Below are 20,474 nucleotides of genomic sequence, written 5' to 3'. Positions count from 1 at the left end.
TATAAAAAAAAAATTCAAATATCACTGCTAATAGAGATGGATGAGAGTAATACATTATACATCTACCCTATCTAGTAAAAAGGATGGTTGATTATGATGATTTTTATAGATAATTATAAAGACAGTTTTTACAGGAAACTAGTAGACGCCTAATAAATATCTGTACACCCGTACTTTAAGCTCATAACAATAGTTCGTTTGAATGTCTAACTTAACAATGAAATGTCTTCCAATAGAAGTCACTTACGTGGCCAACTTTTGTACTTAAGCTATTTTTAGACTCTACAAACTAGAGATCGATAATGTTGTCTTTGCTTCGTTAGCATATTTAAAAAAATAAGATAAGTGATTTACATAGAATGTCAGCCATATTAGTCGCAGCCACTTGCATTGTTAATTTGTTATAAACTTTACCCATATTCTTAATTTTAATAACAAAAAAGAATTAATGCACAACCGTGCGGTTTGCGCGAAGCTTCCTGCCTCGCACAGTCGCTTAGTGGTATGGTATGTCCTTGGCGGTATTTCCAAACCGCTACGACTTAGGATCCCTCAAGAAGCAAGCGTATCACCACCTCAAAAGCCGGCAACGCATTTATGGTACTTCTGGTATTGCAGATGTCCATGGGCGTCGATGAACACCTCAGTGTTCCAGTTGGTCGTTTGCCGCCTTCTCTTATAAAAGAAAAAAAAACAATTTAGATGTATAAAGACAATCTCTATGTTAGTAACACAAAGATTGTTATTTTAGTTCTCGTAAAAAGCGAATCAGTAAGAATCTGTACCTTGGGTTTTAGTAGTTATTTACTACTATATCCAATTATCTGAACTGTGATCTAAAGACCTTTCATTGTGCCATTTTAATGTTATACATCAGATTTTCTCGCATTCGTCATTAATAATTATTATAATGATTTAATATTAGTTAATGCAATAGCAATATTAATAGCAACACTAACTATCAGCTGCCAACTTTTGACAGTGGCTGTCAGAAATATATAGGGTATAAGGTTATGTTTGTGCAATACAAATTCGTTTCACAAATTATTGCACAATATTATTTTTATTCATCAAAGTTGAAATAGACAGGGGTTTTGTGTGAAAGTTTTAAAATAAATTAACTAAACTCTTTTTTTCATGTTGAAAATAACCACCCATATTGTATGTTTAGAAAAATGGCTAATAAAACAGAAGTAGCAAAACCTCATTTAGTAAGAGTTTATGAATTAGACGCTTTCGAAAGATTACTAAGAGGTATAAGAGTGCCAGCATGTATGATAACTGAGTCACACGTAGTTGGTAAGTTGTAATTTTTGTTCAATTTATAAATGGAGGGAAAAGACAAAAGGTTAATAGAAATTATTAAAAATTATGACGAGTTAAAATTCTCTGTAAATGTGTCTTAAATTAAATTTCACCGAAACTTAAACTTTAGTAAATTTCAAGGAAATGTGACGAAAAAAAATCTTATTGGTGGTAAACTAGTTAAAATGATTTAAGTATTGATAAAAAATGTTAAGGCTTATCAGCTCTTTTTATCACATAAGTGAAACTATATTTTGTAATATTCTATAGATAATTTAATACATCAACGAGAGTTCAAAGTTTTCTTTATTATTTATAAACCAGAACTTGAACAAAACCTTACCTGACATTAAATAACAATGATAACATAATGTACAAATATCATTATCGTCAGCTCACTATACATCCCCACTTAGGGACTCGGAGGCTACAGTAGGTTAGGGGTGACTAGGCCATAGTCAACGCTGGCCCAGTGTGGGTTGACTGCACACATATCTTTGAATTTCTTCGCAGATATGTGCAGGGTGCATAACAACTTTTTCGTCACTGTAGGAACATTGGATTAATGCACATATTTAAATAGAAAATTGAAAAACACATTGGTACATAGTGACATTTGAATCCAAGACCTGTAGATTACAACTCGAATACTTAACCCCTGAGCCACCGACACTCTCAATGTACAAATGTATTAAATATCAATTTTGTTAACAGTTGATGAGCAAAGTGTTCTAAAGCGCCTCAATGCATTGACCATTGGTGGGCCAGCTGATGGGAACTGCTGTTCATGTTGTGGTGTGGGACCATTCACCACTAGAGCGAAGCAGACTGCCCACTACAAGGAACACTGGCACACATATAATATAAAAAGAAAACTCTTTGGCAAACCTGCATTGACATTGGGCCAATTTAATTCTAGACAAGGTAAGGAATACATGATTATTTAGTAATTACCACAAAAAATAAGGTAATGAAAAATATGATCTTAAATATGTAGTCATATTTTTTACTCAATGATTATGTAGTAAATAAAAAATACAATTTAAAAAAAAATCCTGAAAAAACATGGCCACAATAGTTTTTACAAACAAAATACTATTAGTTATTTTATCAATGAAAATGGCCATAGCAGCATGAAGTCGCTGGAGACTGAGTTAATATAATTGCTGCTTTTTATAAATATAATATGTGGTAGCCATTATTTCATGCCTTATCTTTATGGGTGCGCTCACCGAGACTGGTATATTTTTTGAATTGACCAATTATAATGTTTTTTGTAGGATAATTTTTTGATTTTCATTTACATATTTGTTATTTCTTAAATATGATCAGTATCAGCAACAGGTTATGCTTTTTTTAGGTATTTACAAAATAATTGTAATTTTTTTTTTTATTTCAAACATTTAAACTATTCTTGTGGGTGTCATTACAATCATTTAAAACAGTGTAAACACAATTATTGCGTTAATTTTGTATAGCTTTTTCTGTTTCCAATCATGCCATTGTTTTTTGACCTAAAAAAAACTAGACGTCATTGGGTTTGGTTGTATTTCACATAGTAAGATATGCCTTTGTCGAACAGATGATAACTCAAGTGTTTCTGGCAGTGACTCAGAAGGTGATGATGGTGGAACTAATCCAGCCAGTGATCTATTTGCAGCTGCCACTAGGCACTGCAAGGCATTCTTTACTAACCGCTATGGCCAGGTCTTCTGTGTGTACAGATGTATTTTACATCATAAAAAGGTATTTCTACAAATAAATATTGTTGTCACTTTCCTACTTTTGAAACAAGCAGAGATAGCTATATGTCGTTTTACAGGGCAGTGCAAAAAACACCTTTCAATTACTAAATACAAGTAAACCTTCATGTGAATCATCAATATATTTGTTATGATTGTTTAATCGAATTGCGCATTAAATATTTCAAATGCAGACAAAAGCATCAAATAGTCAAATTATTTTGATAAAAAAATACATTTTTAAAATTAGGAGGAGCTGTCAACGGACGGTGATGGTCAAAATTGGGTGGAACGATGTACGCGACTTTCTATCCCAGGCTACCAACGTTGGGCGGTCCTTATGGTATCAGGCGGTCATTTCGCAGGGGCCATATTTTCTGGTGGCGTAGTAGTATTACATAAAACGCACCACTCTTACGTGACCCGTCGTGGTCAAGGGCAAGCGCAGTATAACAGAGACCATCACGGCAATGCTCCGAGATCCGCGGGAGCTAGTTTAAGAAGATACAATCAGGCACAGTTTTTAGAGGTATATTTGCTTCAGCAATTTTTAAAGTTACGTTCACATTAATATGTAGTCGAAATTATTCTTTACCAATTTTGCAACTTTCTTGCCAGGTGACCATAAAAACCTTTAGGGCATTCATGGGTGGATGGATGGGTGTTTGTTAGACGGTATCTCCAGAACGACTACGGATCTTGATGAAATTCGGTACAGATGTAGAACATAATTTGAAAGATCACATAGGTTACTTATTAAGTTTTTTTTAATTCCACGTGAACGGAGTCGCGGCAGACAGCTTATACTTTCAAAAAGCGTGTCTTTTGGTCCATTTTTGCAAGAATTACTTTTAGTACTGTCTGTCTTTTAGCATGTCCAAGAGATCATAGCAAGCTGGGCGGAAGATCTAAAAGGTTGCTCTTGCATTCTGTACCGTGCGGTGGGTTCGATGAACCAAGCTGCGTTATTTGGGAAAAATTCTCCGTTAAGTAGAGATGATTTTCGTGTTAGGGCATTACCTTTTCCAACAAAGAAGCCCAGTTTTAAAGAAGTTAAGAGAGTACACGAGACCTTAGCAAGCTTTGAAGTCTACGGTAAGAAAGTACATTTCAATAAATTGAAGTTAAAAACGTAATTATTTTTACATTGATTTCCTTATAATAAGATAAATATATTATATGATTTTAGCTACTATGATTGAATTTTGGTAGCGTAAATTTCAAATCAATACGTAAGACTTCGAGACTCTGAAATACAAAAATATTCGTCTTGATACCCAAATCACAGTGTACAAAGTTTTCGACTTGCGTCCAGATTCTGAGTTAATTTGTTTTCACGACTAAGTACTGTGTCCTGTTATAAACTGTACGCGGCTTTTAAAGACAATGTTAAACTCAAAGACTTATTTGTCGTTATTTATAAACTTACTTAAAATGAAATCTTACTATAGATTCTATGGAGATTTTCCAAAAGGCGTTGATCGCTTCCTCAACTAAACCTGCTAAACAGACTGGTTCAGACGAAAGTAAAAAGGTACAAAAGAGTCCTAGCAAGACCATCAATCGAGCTAAATCCAGGTATTGTATTGTACAGTTGATTTCATGTTTTACTTTTAAGAAAGATTTATTCCGTCAATTTTGATCATTTACCTCATCATCACCTATCCATTTTTCTGTTGAATAAAAGTGAACATACCATCTAATTACTTAATAGGGAACGTCCAGCTCGAGAGTTGCCAACTCAGTTAATATCAAGCGAAGACGAAGGCCCTTGCTTTATAGATCTTGATACGCCGCTGGATTGGATTAAAACACTCTCCGAACAGAGCCGTCTCGGTTTACTAACGAACTCGAGAAAAGATCTGATCAATGACACGGCGATCGCAAGTTGTAGAAGTTCTGAAAGTCAAGACGATAATTTACCAGAGCATAAAGAACAAATTAGGAAAAAGAAAAACAAAAAGAAGGCCGAGGAAGGTAGACCGACTAAGAAAGGGCAGCCTAAAATTCCAGCTAGTGTTCAAAAGGTACAGTCTCGTTACAGACTGATCATCGTAAATTGATAATGACATTCTTAACCTTCGTAAAACCTGACACTATACAAACGGAATAATTTTAGATGTGGACGCTTATTGAAGACAATGATTTTACATCGCTTGAAACTATTATTGAGACCTGGGAAGGTGACGATTTAGAAGCAGCTTGCAACACACAGGATCCGTCTGATGGCAACACCGCTTTACACAAGGCTGCCATTGCTGCTAAAGGAGAAATGGTGACGTGAGTATGAAAAAAGAAATTACACCGTCAATTGTAACCCACAAGTTTTTTTTTCAGTTTGACAATAAAACGTGTTGATTTATCATCATTATCTTTTTCGTCATTAATTTTTTTTATCATGATAGCATTTGATCTGAATTTTTCCCTATAGGCAAATATTAACATCGGGAGGCGACCCGTGCGTAAAGAACCATTTGCTGCAAACTCCTTACGCTGCATCTCAAGACAGCGATATCAGGGTTTTATTCCGACTTTTCCAGGGACAGTATCCTGACAAATATAACTATAATAAGGTAAGAACCATGAGACTTGTGTATAATTTATTATCTGTGTATATTGTGTCCACCTTATTTTAACATGAGATCCATTTATTATTTTTTCAATTGTGTCTTCATGCTAATGTCAATGATTCGAGAAATTACTTTTACAAAAGCTCTGAAAGTGTAACAATGTAACAACTATCTTACAATTTTCTAAAGATGCGACAAAGTAACTGTTTAATTTACTCTGCGTTTAGTCGCAAATCCCAGGCCCTGTTACTCTGGAGCAACTGGAACAGGAAAAAGAGAAGAAAGCTCAGCAGAAGAAGTTGAAGAGACAAAGAAACAAAGTGAAGCAAGTTGAAAAGATTAAAACGAACAAGTATTTACAGCTAACGGACACTCAAAAGGTTTGGTCACACAACACATTTCAACACAAATATAATAACTAACCTAACCTAACATTAGCTGACATAACCTAACAGTTACACTTACTAATGTTATAAATGCGAATGTTCGGATGGATTGATGTTTGTTAGAAAGTATCTCCACAACGGCTGCATAGTCCCGCTGAAATCTGGTATAGATATAGAACATGGTCTGAAAGTTTTTTAGGGTTCCGTTCCTCGAAAGGAAAAACAGAACCCTTAGAGGATCACTTTGTTGTCCCTCCGTCTGTCAAGCCTCTTTTTTATATCCGCCAGGACGAAATCGCGAGCGACTACTAATTTTTAATGGAAATTTTACTATTTTTTTATAGTTTTATGTTTCAAATTACGATTTCACGGCCCTCATAGTTAATTAGGGTTTTTTAGTTTTGACCGAGAAATATGATAGTAGATTTATTTTTCTAGGTAAGACTCGACGAGCCTCGATGCTTTCTTTGCGCGCATCGTCTTCCAAAGCCGCCATTCGAATATGACAAGTACAAATTCTGCTCCATTCGATGTCTTCAAAATCACAGGAACGTTAGACCGCTGCACATGAGCGCGTAACAGTGGATTTACAACCTTATTTTCAAGGACATAAAGTTTATATTATTGAAAATGAATAAATTTGATTAAGCCCTGTAAGTGTTTGTGATTTTTGTTAAGCAATTTCGGAAAATAGAGTGAATTTGAAATAGGTATATTAATTTATAAATAGTTCTTCACTTGGACAAAATAGTTTTTACTTAAAATGTCCTAAAAGTCGATACATGATGGTCACCTTAACATTTTTTTACGTGCACCCTTAGGTTAACTGACAACTATTTAAGTTATTTGAATAGGTTTCCACTGTTGATAAAATTTATAAAAACATTATATTGTTATTTCAGTTTTTTCATAACGAGTGACAGAGATAGCTAGTGTAATACTAATTTAGCATTAGGAAACGTCAGTAATGCGATACTAGGAGTATTTTATGTTATTCTTGCATGATATTACAAGTGTTTATTAATTTATTTCATTAGACTTATGGATTTTATTCATTGGTACTTAATTTTGGTAATATATTTAGTAATATTGGTAATAATTTAATGTGTTTATAATAATAGTACACGTATTTGGATATTAGCAAAATATTTTTATTACTAGCAATCTGCATAAATAAGTCGATGAATAAAATTATGTATAATATACGAAGATTTTAAATTATCTGAAAATCTTTTAAAGGTTTATTAGTTATTCTTTTCTTAAATATATCTTCTCTTAATCTATTAATTTTCAGAATTTATGTTCAATTCTCAAGAATTACGTAATAAAATGTTTAATAACAAGGTTGAAAATATGTTTTACGATGTATATCTTACCACTGTCTTCATGTAGGGATATGTAAGTTGATATTTAAAGGTATCCATACACGTAGGCAAAATGGAGCTGACGGCCGACACGATGTACCTGCAAACTGGGGTCCGTGTATAACCTTCCGTGTACAGCGGACCTTAGTTTTGCTACTTCTAAGTGCGTTAGTAAAAATATTCAAACACTGCCATTTTACGTGCTATTGTTATATATTATGGTATGATATAATAAATAATATTTTTTTAAATTTTTGATTTTTATTTTAAAAAAACAACTCATGCCCGTAACCCAGACAAGTAGCACAGTCCTGACAGCTAGCCCTTTGGCTTCCTTCTCTGACATTAATACATCTACGAACACATGTCCTTAGGTTTCGGGTGCTCTTAATACCATCTTGAAGGTTTCAGAAAATTACGAAGATTTGTCTCTGGTAGATATAGCTTTTCTCCTTAGTCTATACTTACACTACACTAGCGAAACTTTATGGTCGGTCCAACAAAAGTATTTTTGACAAATTATTACCTGATCTTTAGAAATTATCAGACATTTTTAAGCCTGGAAAGAAACAATAGTGCCTTGAAATAATTGTTAATCAATATTCCCTTCAATTTTTTTGCAATTAAGTTTGTGTTATGAATAACTTTGAAAAGAATACGTTCACTGACCGAGCGGTGGTATCCTAGCGATATTTTCATTTCAAACGGGCGAAGCAGAATACAAGCTTATTCGTAAGCAATGATTGTGTTGTAAATATTAACCTAAAAAAAGTCTGGATTAAAAGTTTCCAATAATTTAATCTGTAGATACATCGACTCTAAAGGCGTAATAGTTGACGTAAAAAAAAATTATGTCATAAGGCTTAGCTGCATAGCTTTAGCCGGCAGTCGCTGGCCTCACGCCTACCAATACGGAAGGTTTTAACGTCGCGACATTATAAAGTTCTGTAACTTTTTTTATCTGCATTCGAGTTCTGTTTAAAAAATAAAAGTGAAGTAACATCATAGAATAATTTTGTTGCCAGTGTTAAATTTCGCGCTGAATTAAAAAAATAAAAAATATATTTTTGTTAAAAAAAAATAGCCAACTGGGGCAACATGAGCTGTAGAAGTATCATTCAGTTGGCAATTTCATTTATAACTGCAGTCCAAGTTGGTGAGTATACTTCATTGCATTTAACAAAAAAAGGTGTTTAAAGTTTTAAGATAACTTAAATTGTTCTAACTGTACCTGTATTAACATGTTTTATATCGTAGAAAGTAGCAAACAAGCAAGCGTTGTAACTGATGGCTTCGCTGTTTTGGCGAAATCGTGTTGTCCAGATTTCGCTAAAATAGCGAAGACACGGCTGTCAATAGACATCTGTGAAATGTTGAATTAATATTATATGTGGTATGGAGTTAGGGAAAACGATTATATTTATCTCCAAATTTAAGCCACACATGACAGGCTATCAGTCTACATGTCAGGCAGGGAGGCAGACAAGAAAACATTTGTTAAAGCTAACAATATGTTAGGAAAATCGAACCTAAAAATGTTTTAACCGTGGCGGAGACCGCAGCAACATTCACCGGTGCAATACCACGACTACACAGAAGACAGACGTAAAGTGAAAGTAAATTCAAATATCACCCCATGAATGTGTATGCCAGAGCCCTTTTCTATTTCACTTCTTCTTCCCACTAATGAAGAGGAACGCATCTATTTAACATATTGCCAATGTCTATAGGTAGCAGTCACTTCGCTATTTTAGCGAAATTAGGCAACCGCTTACTCCTTTGCCACTGTATAAAAAATCTTATCATCATAATTCTAGAATATACATAACATAAAATTTTCAATAAAACAGTACCTCATTATTATTATTTTAATGTCATATTTCCAATGCTCTGGGACGCGGCATCATTATTATTTTTCGATATTAATAACATCACATTGAAAGGCAAAATAATCAGCACACATTTCTAGAGTACAACTTGAGAAATGTTCCAATTTTTTATTTCAAATCGAAACTTTGCATTAGTTATGACATCGCCTACCAAAAACATAGACATAAATTATTTTATAATATTTTTGTCTATAATCAGTTGATTAAAATAAGTCAATTGAGTTTCATTTCAATTTTAGGAATTACCAATTTATAACCGTTTAGATTTATTTAAATTTTGATGGCCTCAATATATCATCCTGCCCGTTTCTCTCCATTTATCTCTATCAGCCGTAATATCTGAATTTATTCCTTACTAGTTGTCGCCCGCGACTCCGTCCGCGTGGTTATATAAAAAAAAACTTCATTAGTGTAGCCTATGTGTTCTTTCAGACTATGTTCTATACGCATGCCAAATTTAATCGAGATCCGTTCAGCCGTTCCAGAGATATCTTCAAACACCCATCCATCCATCCACATCACATCCATCTTAATTATTCGCATTTATAATATTAGTAAGTTAAATAAAAAGCATCTCTTCAATGCAAATTTGAAAAAAATGAATGACTATGTCCGTCTCCTGGCTCTAAGCTACCTCCTCACCAATTTTCAGCCATATCGGTAAAGCCGTTCTTGAGTTATAAATAGTGTAATTAACACGATTTTCTTTACGCATATCCTCTTTCAGACAAACCATTCATATTTTCTCCGGTCTGATATAATATACAAGTTATTTCCTGCCGTTTCAACAGCATGGAGATTCCCTCAATATATTCGAAAACGCACCTTTAAAAAAGGTGAGCGTAGTAGTACTTTTGGCACGACAAACTGCACTTCATTGTAAACACGGGTCGTTCTCACTTCAGCAAAAGTGAATCCTAAGTGTTTGAAGTTTAATTAAGAGCGAGCGCCCGAATACCGTATTCTAGTGACCTACTGAGATTTTTATCCTTATCTATCTCGTTCAAAACAGATATGAAAGAGACGGCGATAGAAAAAATCCTTCTTGACTTTCGAATTCATCCCATTGTACCAGATGAACGTTTTAATTGCATCAAATTTTAAGAACATAACATTAAAAGCATAAGTTCGGATATAGCAAGGTGCCAATATATAATAATATTGAGCCAAAGCTCATGATTGCCAATATATTGTAATAATGAGGGTTAATTAAATTAGATAAGTCCAAAGAACCTTAAAAGAATATTTCGTATTTGTTGCATAATTACAGTTTTTAAAAAATCCTAAATGTTTAGTGATCTGTTGACAATCCCATCGAAAAAGTTCCGTGCTCAGACATGGACATGTATAAAATAAAAAAATGACAAATTTAAATTGCCGATGCAAGGAAATTTAATCTTTATTCCCTTGGAATACGATACAAAAGACAAAGTGACGTTACATATTACACTTCAATGTTCAAGGCTTCCCTTTGAACCGGTGCTGAATAAAATATTGTGTCTTCTCTTTGAGCCTTTGCCGTTTATAAACTTAAACAAAAGCAGATATAATATTATTTTTAGCAAAAAAGTCGGTTATACACGGACACAGATGAAATATTATTTACAGATTTGATTTTTGAAATATGTTGGCTGAATTATTTAGGCTTGATACCTTTTCAAATTAAAAAAAATCGTTCCATTTTTAAATAATTGCAGGTGGCTTGCAACGGTTTTTAGAAGAACCAACATACACGGAAGTAAATCCTGGCGAAGATGCTTTATTGAAGTGTCGCATATCAGACAAGAGAGGTATCTGTTCATGGCAAAAAGATAACAAGGTAACAGGCGCTCTCCATGCGGAAATTAAAAAAAAAACTTAATAAGTAGCCAAGGTGTTCTTCTAGACTATATATTACATCTGTGCCAAATTTCATCAAGATCGGTTCAGTGTTTTCGGAGATACCTTCTAACAAACATCCGTCTAAACTTTCGCGTTTACAATATTAGTAAGATATTGTTTTAATATTAACTAGCTTTAAATCATTCTATCATTGGCCTCGGAGTTGAGATACGAAATTATACGCGGCACGTGATGTCATATTGACTTTTCATTACGCACAATAACGGCCATACCGCAGACAGTCTTGTGTCTGCTGTAATTATTATGTTTATACAAACATTTACTCTAACAACAAAAGCAACTAATTGCAATTAAATGTTGTTACTACGTATAGTTACCCTATGAAAGACGAAATTAATATCATAAACGTGATTCGGGCACAACACAAGTGAGGTAATAGCATCATTTCCTTCGTCTGTTTATTTGGATAATTATATGAATTCATTCCAAGACATGTACAGTCGATCCTGGATAAAGGAGAGTCCATAAAACCGAGATATTTTTCTCGATTATATTTAGTTTCTCTCCAACCAGAGTTTTGCGCTTATGAAGGTCGCCTGTCGGAAGCAGACAATTCCTCTCACTTATAAGAGTTTTTCGGTTATCCAGTTTTAGTTGTTCATGGTTCGACTGTACGTAACTAATTGAATAGGGGTTTTGTCTAATATTCTATGAACCTACATGTGAATGATTTACATAACTTTCCAGATTATTTAATTAAGTCATATGTCAACTTGCGCGTCGGACGTTAAAGCCGAAACAAACTTCACAGACATTTCAAGTTACTCCGCATCCTATTTGATAACGTGATCCGATTATTACGACGAGTTTCACGTTCGCTACCTTGTTCACGGTCTCTCGCCTTCAATTTCATAACGGGCCACCCTAGTCCTTTTGTCGGTATCGCGAACTCAAAACATATCTATTATTCTGTATATCAAAATACTTCTATGAATAGATCATAGGAATTAAAATGTTCTACATGTACAGTCGACGAGACGATTTACGATCTATATGACGCTGACTGTACTATTACTAGTTAATTACGAGCCAACACTAAATGTTCTTTTTTTAAATTTGAAAATTAGATATTAGTTTTTACCTTATCAAAACTGTGTCTCCTAATCAAGTAATTTTCCAGCCGGTTGGTATGTATCGTGGAAAATACGAGTGGGCGAGCCCTCGCGTCGCTATGACCAGTGACTGCTCGCTCCGCATTCGATCCGCCAAGCTACATATTGATGATGGACAATGGCGATGTCAGGTCACTTCCAGCAACTATAACATTCAGGTTAATACTGTTGGGTCATAGGCATCATGGAACGTTGGTGGCGTAGGGTTAACATTCAACTTGTAATCTACAGGTCCTGGGTTCGAATCCTGCCATGTTCCAATATGTTTTTCAATTTTTGGTTCACAAATGTACATTTATCCAATCCATATCTGCAAAGAAATTCAAAGATATTTGTGAAGTAAGCCAACCCGCACTGTGCCATCATGGTTGATTATGGCCTAGTCACTCCTAACTTAGGGTAGGCTCCGAGCCCGTCAGTGGGGACCTATAGTGAGCTGATGATGATAGGCAAAACATTGCTTCCTAAGTCGCACTATGCTTTGTTTAAGTCCCATTTATTTTCAGGATGCTCTTTCCAGTCAACCAGCGATACTTGCCGTACGTGTTGCTCCACAAATACCAAGAATTTATTACAACGGCTCGCGTGTTCTTACGGATCATAGTGTCACTCTAGCTGCCGGGTCTAAAACAACTATCTTCTGCGAGGTTAGATATGGCAACCCACCGGCTCACGTTGAATGGTTCTTAGGTAAATTTAAAACAAATTCATTAATTAGGAAGATATATAGCGATTATAAGCGATTGTAAGAATATAAGCGTCAATAGCCTAATGGTTAAGGTTACGGATTTCCGATCACTAGGTCGGGAGTTCGAATCCCGCCATTCGACTATTGTCGTAAACCATATCCTAGCACAAGCCTAGAGCTTAGTTGTAATGGTAGAAGAAATATTAGTAAATTTACAAAAAAATCTGCTAATATTTTTAATTAAAAAAAATTAGTAAGAATATGAATCGAATTACTGGACGACTGTTGTTCCGATTCATACATTTTAATATGCGTAAAAAATTATTTTAAAAGTATATTAAATAATCACAAAACAAAACTCATCAGTAAGAAGAGACTTGATTACACTTCATCATTTTCTAGATATTATATATAGTTTTATATGCTATTAACGTCTTTCAGAAAAGGGTCAGGTTATAGCATGGAGTCAAACAAATACATCAGAAGTTGAACAGCCACGTCTGTGGGCAGCGCGTGCTGTGCTGGAGATGATCCCTACCAGAGCTACACACCGCAAGCAACTTGTCTGTCGAGCACATCATCCATCTTACCCACCGCCTTACTATAAAGATGTGCATATTATATTTGACGTGAAATGTTAGTATTAACTTTTTGAATTCCGAATAATCAAGTTCAAATATACTTTATATGCTCTTTGAGACAGAGTTACCGTACAATAAAAATTTAAAGTAAATAAAAATCTAAATAAAAATTCTCGCTATTGACCTAAGTATTAATTGAGATTTTTTTTATTTTATTATTTAAATAATCTAATGGGAAATACAAAATTTTATAGATTAACTTCTGTTGAGTCATTGCAAATATCTTTAGTTAGACCTTTACCTAACAAACACAATGACAACATGACTTTATGCACTAGACAGGCAAGGTAACATTTTTAAAAACTTTTTATATTTTTGATACGTCTAATTAAAGCTCTTACCATTGGTTTCTGGGACTAAAATGTCATAAAACATATCCCTATCTTTCAATTGACAATATAGAGTTAAAAATATTTTAATATGGATTTTAGTCTCAGAAATCCACAATTAGTTATTAATTAAACACAGTTGTTACAATAATTACAGTTATTCCAGTTGCTTCAATCGTGGGAGCGGAAGGACTGTCTACGCTTGAAGAAGGTTTAAGTTCTTTAACATTAAATTGTAAGGGAGATGGTAATCCTAAGCCTAAGGTATGGTGGACAAAAGACGGTCAAAGAATAGTCACTGATGGTCCTAATCTTATAATTGTGACTGTTACAAGAAATGATTCAGGTGAATAAAGAACTACATAGAGCTGTTAAGATGGATAGAACATTTTTAAATCATTTTGTATGTTATTAAAAGCTACGAATGAATAACTTAAAAACTCTTTCACGTTACAAGTGCTGTTATTATTTCTCTTGTTTCGTTGGGTTTATTTGCCAACGTTAATATTGAAATAGTTATTAATAAATAATAATTTTGAGTTGTACTTTACTTTTAAGGTATCTACAGATGCATAGCTAAAAACTCAATGGGTAAATCCGATTCAGTTAAAATTGTAATAGATGTCAAATGTAAGTAACTACATCATATAATAGTGAAACGTTCCCTTTGTCTACTTGTCATAGTAAATAAATGTAGCCTTAGTGATCAAATAACGACTCTGAGTATCGTAGCAGTGATGTGTTTCTGCTATCCTACTACTTATGATACCCGTACTTTTAGTCCCTCCACAAATAACTTGGATTGGTCCTCGTTTATCTGTTAACGCAAATCTGCATTCACATGTTAACCTGGAGTGCAAGGCAGATGGAAACCCAGCACCAACGTATCAATGGTACTTCTGGTAAGTCAACAAATTTCGTATCCCAAGTAAGGAGCAACTTCACTATGTAAAGTAGGCCTAAGTTTACTTATCAAAATATTAAATTTTCAAAGTAACATAAAAATATATAACAATGTAAAGTTTACATTATGCCAGTAGAGTAGGACAGTAGTGCTAGCCTGGCACGGACTGTGGGAGCTCACTGGCGCCAGTTAGTGCTTACATTATGCATGTTACAATTGGTTAGCGTACATGCCAGCGTTGATTTTGACCGCTGTACTGGCTGGATGCATGGAAAGGGAATATATTTTCTTTATGTGCATCCTCTCCTCCTTCGATTAAAGGTAGGCAACGCATATGCAATTGCGTATGTCTATGGGCAACGGTCACTTCGCTATTTCAGCGATTTCGGGTGGCCGCTAGCTCGTTTGCCACATTATGATCTAAAAAAAATATTATATATGTAAACCAGACACTATAATTTTTTTTAAAACATAGAATGTGATAGTTTCATCATCATTATCAGGAAATAAACCTTTTCTCGTTTACACCATTCTTTACAATTTATGGAATTTAAAAAAGTAAGGTTAGAATGCCAGTTGATTAATTTTTATCTTCCAGCCCCAAATCATTAGCCAACAATAATATTTGTTTAGACGGATATTTAATATCATCTGCATCTAAGCTTCAAATATTTAATGTGACTTACTTTCAACGTGGAAAATATGTTTGTATCGCTAAAAATTATATTGGAGGTGAAGAAAGGTAAGCCATTTATACTACTACTGTTAATAATAATTTAGGCTTATTTTCAGCAAAGAAAACTTACGGTTAAAAGTAACGTAAACTATCAGTGATAACTAAATTATTATAATAAATTCGATTAAACTCAGATACAAAAATGATTGAAGAAAACCCGATGTCTTTCTGTTAATAATTGACAAATCTTTGCCATTCAAACTAAACGAAAATAACTAATATATTTATCATCTGTAAGAAATTAAATAATCTAATAAAATGTTTCGTTTACTATATTCTTAGAATTCACAAATCAAAAGCAATAACTCTGAATGTCTTTGGACCACCTATTGGTATAGACATCAGAACAGCTGAAGGCTGGCAAGGCAGTACAGCAAGCGTGCATGTCACGGTATGCTCTGATCCGTCGCCGACTATGGCCTACTGGTTCTGGGGCCGGTTCCGATTGGATGTACCTTCAGAAATTGGTAAGTTTTACGAATATTTAACCATAGACAAACTATGATTAGAGGTTAAGGTTTTATATTTCGAAATATTCCTGGTGAAACACTTCCACATAATAACATAGAACACACAACAACACTTACATTATCTCACAATTAGCACAAAATGGCCGCCATGTTGGAAATTTAATATTCGTTTTTTTGGACAATTTAGGATTTCACTTGAAACGAAGGATACCTCGAAGAGTTTCTAATTATTAGAATTAAATTATATACTTTAAATATTTTTTTTCTTCTAACAGATCGGTATAAGGCATATCAAAAAGAAGGCAAAGATGACTGTTACCTTTATACACTGTCTATAGGAGACGTTCAATCTTCGGATGCGGGAGATTACCTGCTGCGAGTAGGAAACGACAAAGGATTTTCATCTCATGCAATATCCTTAAAAGTACACGGTAAGTCTTCATTAGTTAGTTTAATTTCAGACTGCACAGGGTGTTTAAATTCATCAGCAATTATTTGAAAAAAAAGCAAGAAAGAAAGAAAAAAGTTTTTATTATACGTAATAAATATTAACCCAAAAACAATAACCTTATACTAACATAAAAATTACACATAATAGAATAATTAAATGAAGAATATGTGTATGAATGTCTGTTTTATTGTACTCTCCTGTAGCAATCATGCGACTTGCTACTAAGATGTATTCACTGGCTCACCACTACATCCAGTCCCGAGCGCATGCACACGTCCAACCTTCACTGCGTATAACGCCAGAATGACAGATTGACGGCTGCCCTCTACTGGTGTACATGAGACAATGTATTACTTATACCTATGGTATAGATTTACACACTACATCTTTAATATCCAAACCAATTTTAGAGATTTTGAAGAGTCATTAATCAATATCCTTTCGCTTAGTCTGTGAGTTTGTTTTTTTAAGAATCTAATTTCTTCAAATTCCTCTAGAGAGAACTAATGTAGCACCATTGATCGCGGCGGTGCTTGTTGCAGCATTGTTGGTGCTATTACTATGCCTCATATTACGATGTCGACGGAAGAGAGGTAATCTATTTATGACGTCACATCTAATAAGTGTGTATTCCATTGTTTCTGATTTTTTTTTCTTTACTTTCAGATACTATCGATTACAAAATTACTAAACTTGACAGGTATTCGATTTTTAAAATTTCTTCTTTATATTTTATTGATGTCTAGTATCTAGTGTGTAGTCATTTTTACTTAATTACTTTAATAAAATATTATATTTTTTCTGATATCCCTTTTATTACCTCTCTCTCTCTCTCTCTTATATTTATTTTCTTTCTTACTCTTTTATTTCCATTTCCTGCCTTACCTTCTCAACGATTTTATACGAATATTCCTTTGCATTAACGAAAAGGTACGCAGAACATCTACACGCGAGTACGGCATGCAGTCACCGAAGTCCAGTAATGCATATAGCAAGACTCCAAGCTAAAGCTGATCTAGAAACAGAAGAGAATTTCTACAGCTCACCAATAGCGTTACAAACGCGACATCCAAGAGTCATATTACAGCCATCTGTTTGAAGTAATTACTACTACTACTAATTTGTCTTACTAATATTATAAATGCGAATGTTTGGATGGAAGCGCGTTTGTTTGGAGGTATCTCCGGAACGATTCTACGGATCTCGCTGATATTTGTCATAGATGTAGAACATAGTCTGGAAGAACACATAAGCTACTTAGTAATTTTTTTAATTCCACCGTGTGTCGTCGGTCGTGTGTCCCCGGTGACAGCTAGTAAATCAGTAAATAAAGATCAAGTTTAATGATTAATTAACTTGTTTAAGTAAGTTTTTATAGAGTATAAGTTGATGATAAAGTATGATAACAGTTTATAAATAATATGATAATTAAATTCATTGTATTAAATCCATTTATAATTAAAAATCTAAAGATAGATTAAGATAATTTAAAGCCAAGATTCTTAAGAATATTAATTTTGTTTTATTTGATAAAAGTATATGATATTGTCACTATTTGTACTGTTATTAGGTCTTATAGAAAAAAAGGTCTTGTAAGTTTGTTAACATGTTTTATTGATACAAAAGTGTTTTCCAAAAATACTTGAATAAATTACTTAAATGAAGTTAATGGTATTTCATTAATTCAATCACCTATTTCGTCTTACGAAATGAGATGAAAGGAAAAGCGCAATAAAAAGTAGTTAAAAAAAATAAAAATGTAAAAGTAAGTAAGGAAAAATATTTAAAAATACTACTTGATATAACATCATTAACGGACAAATGTGTACCAGTATGACAAGTAAGTTGTTTGTTGTTTTAAACAATAAAATACCGCCCTAACTCTTTGTTAGTTAAATATTTGATGCATAGAGAATGGACACAAACAATGTTTAAAAACTTGTTACAATGTAGCTTTCATATCGATCAAATGCAAAGTCACGTACAAACAAAGCATTCGTTGATGCATGGGGAGTGCTGACCACTTTTTAGGGCAAATAAAATATTAGTTGTACTGCATGCATTCTATTTTTAACTTACAGAGAAGACAGGCATGAAGTAGAAGCAATTCTGCGTTTCGTCTGAAGAGTGTGCGTGCCGGAGGCCTAATTTTCTTTCCCTTCCCACCTTATTTCTTATAAGGATAGGATGGGAAGTGGAAGTGGACTTTCCGGATGACAGGATGCATCGGAAGGGAAAATATTTTATTACCGTGCATTCTCTCCTCCGTCGATTAAAGGTAGGCAACGCATATACAATTGCGTATGTCTATGGGCAACGGTCACTTCGCTATTTCAGCGATTTCAGGTGGCGGCTCGCTCATTTGCCACCTATTGATAAAAAAAAACTTATTATTATAAACGTAGAATTAAAAGTAGTGATTCTTGTATTATTACATACAATCATCCCTTTCATTACGTTTGATATAACAGAAACAACATGTATATTAATATAAATTTCGCGGCAATAGAACTCTACGATAAGTACCACGTTATCAAAGATACAATTTAAAATATTTCTTGAACTTTCTGATGTTGCGTAAAAATATCATTTTGCTACCAAAATTATCAGGAATAAATTTAATAATATTTTCACAGAAATCAATCGCTATTTAATCATACAAGTTCCTGTTAAAATGTTTATTAAATATTCGTATTAATATTGCATATACGAATATAATATGAAGGGGCTTTCAAAATACTGGGAATCGACACAAAGCGCTGCACACATATGCACTCATGTCAATTACACTCACACAGATGCAGGTAAGCTGCAGGCAGATGCGTTGCCTTGACGACGGCCCGGGCAAAGGGATCTATATTAATAGCCTCGGATGTTTGCATCAATGTAAATTGATAACCGAGTGATTAGACTTAACAAGATGCTCATGCTAATTAGATTTTACGACATCTGATTACCTTTGTCTCTACATCTACTAACAATGAGTACCTGCATAAAAATATCACTATCTCAGTTTTTTTAAATGGAATAAAAGAGATAACAATATTAGTATTTCGTCAGTGGAAACCTATTTTGATGTGTAGGAAGCAGATTTCTTTGGTTGTAACGTAAACTTTGAAACTGATAAGATGTCGCAAGCCCTACCTTCAATGTTGGCATCACATTCTTTTGTTTTTAACTACCCAATTTCTGTTAAACGTATTATAGAATGGACAATAGTAGTCACTTATTGAACAAATTTTCTATTTGCCTAAAATCCATCATAAAATGGATTACATTATAAAATGCATTATTTATACCGATAGGTACCTTTGCTTTGGTTGTACCAAACAATGAACGGGGTTCATAAAGGTTGCTTTTTCATTAACGATTCCGACTACCAAATAATCAAATTTATACAGTGCGCGGACAAACTGAATGCTGTTGCAGACACAAAGACGCGAATTTAATAAACGTTCTGGTCATCGTTTGGGGCTCGAACCTGCGTCCCCCGTTTTGTAAACATACCGTGCAAGCACCGTCCATTCATTCGTGAATCTGTGCTGGTACGAGACTTAATCTGTCTGTTACAGGTAGAATTTAATTTCGATTGACGTGGAATGTAATGACGTATAGCCCGACTAAAGCGAATTGATACTAGGTACGGTAACAAAAATGACTACCTGGCCGTGTCGAGGCGAGAATAACCGCGACCTCCTTATCTCGGAGCAACTTGTGTTAGACTCACTCTTTAAGAGTTTTCATGTCCTTACAAAATAAAAATTAAACTATGTACATATTTTTAAAATATTTTATGTAATTTTTAATTTTTGCTCTCTAGTCTGACGATACTACAGGAGAAAATGTATCAAGAATTTTTTTATACTTTTCTGGTGTTATTTTTCCAATCATTATATTGGACTTAGCGTGTTCGAGAAGGCTTACTGTATGAAAATAGACTCATCGATTCCAACTTCACAAAAAGCTCTTGGAAAAACGGGCTTCA

The 20,474-nt window shown here is 34.0% G+C and overlaps 3 protein-coding genes across 3 annotated transcripts; all 3 read left to right on the top strand.

The window, feature by feature from the left end:
- Nucleotides 1–1,010: 1,010 nt before the first annotated feature.
- On the top strand, nt 1,011–7,573 carry LOC106119698 (ankyrin repeat and zinc finger domain-containing protein 1). The gene is made up of 11 exons (XM_013314825.1): nt 1,011–1,299; nt 2,020–2,229; nt 2,888–3,051; nt 3,298–3,576; nt 3,920–4,142; nt 4,499–4,625; nt 4,762–5,074; nt 5,167–5,327; nt 5,479–5,620; nt 5,845–5,997; nt 6,442–7,573. The coding sequence occupies exons 1-11, from the start codon at nt 1,164–1,166 to the stop codon at nt 6,580–6,582; spliced, it is 2,049 nt and encodes a 682-aa protein (XP_013170279.1). The 5' UTR covers nt 1,011–1,163; the 3' UTR covers nt 6,583–7,573.
- A 2,970-nt stretch (nt 7,574–10,543) lies between these two features.
- On the top strand, nt 10,544–13,599 carry LOC106119606 (kin of IRRE-like protein 2). The gene is made up of 5 exons (XM_013314648.1): nt 10,544–10,601; nt 10,954–11,075; nt 12,279–12,428; nt 12,777–12,960; nt 13,400–13,599. Exons 1-5 carry the CDS (start codon nt 10,544–10,546, stop codon nt 13,597–13,599), a joined length of 714 nt encoding a protein of 237 aa, XP_013170102.1.
- A 1,091-nt stretch (nt 13,600–14,690) lies between these two features.
- On the top strand, nt 14,691–17,588 carry LOC106119605 (tyrosine-protein kinase-like otk). Its single transcript, XM_013314647.1, has 7 exons — nt 14,691–14,830; nt 15,431–15,574; nt 15,851–16,035; nt 16,314–16,469; nt 16,987–17,082; nt 17,156–17,189; nt 17,420–17,588. The coding sequence occupies exons 1-7, from the start codon at nt 14,691–14,693 to the stop codon at nt 17,586–17,588; spliced, it is 924 nt and encodes a 307-aa protein (XP_013170101.1).
- Nucleotides 17,589–20,474: the final 2,886 nt, after the last annotated feature.

This window comes from Papilio xuthus, unplaced genomic scaffold (genome assembly GCF_000836235.2).
Source record: "Papilio xuthus unplaced genomic scaffold, Pxut_1.1 DF827135.1, whole genome shotgun sequence".
Lineage (NCBI taxonomy): Eukaryota > Metazoa > Arthropoda > Insecta > Lepidoptera > Papilionidae > Papilio > Papilio xuthus.
This window is presented reverse-complemented; position numbering and strand designations above follow the sequence as displayed.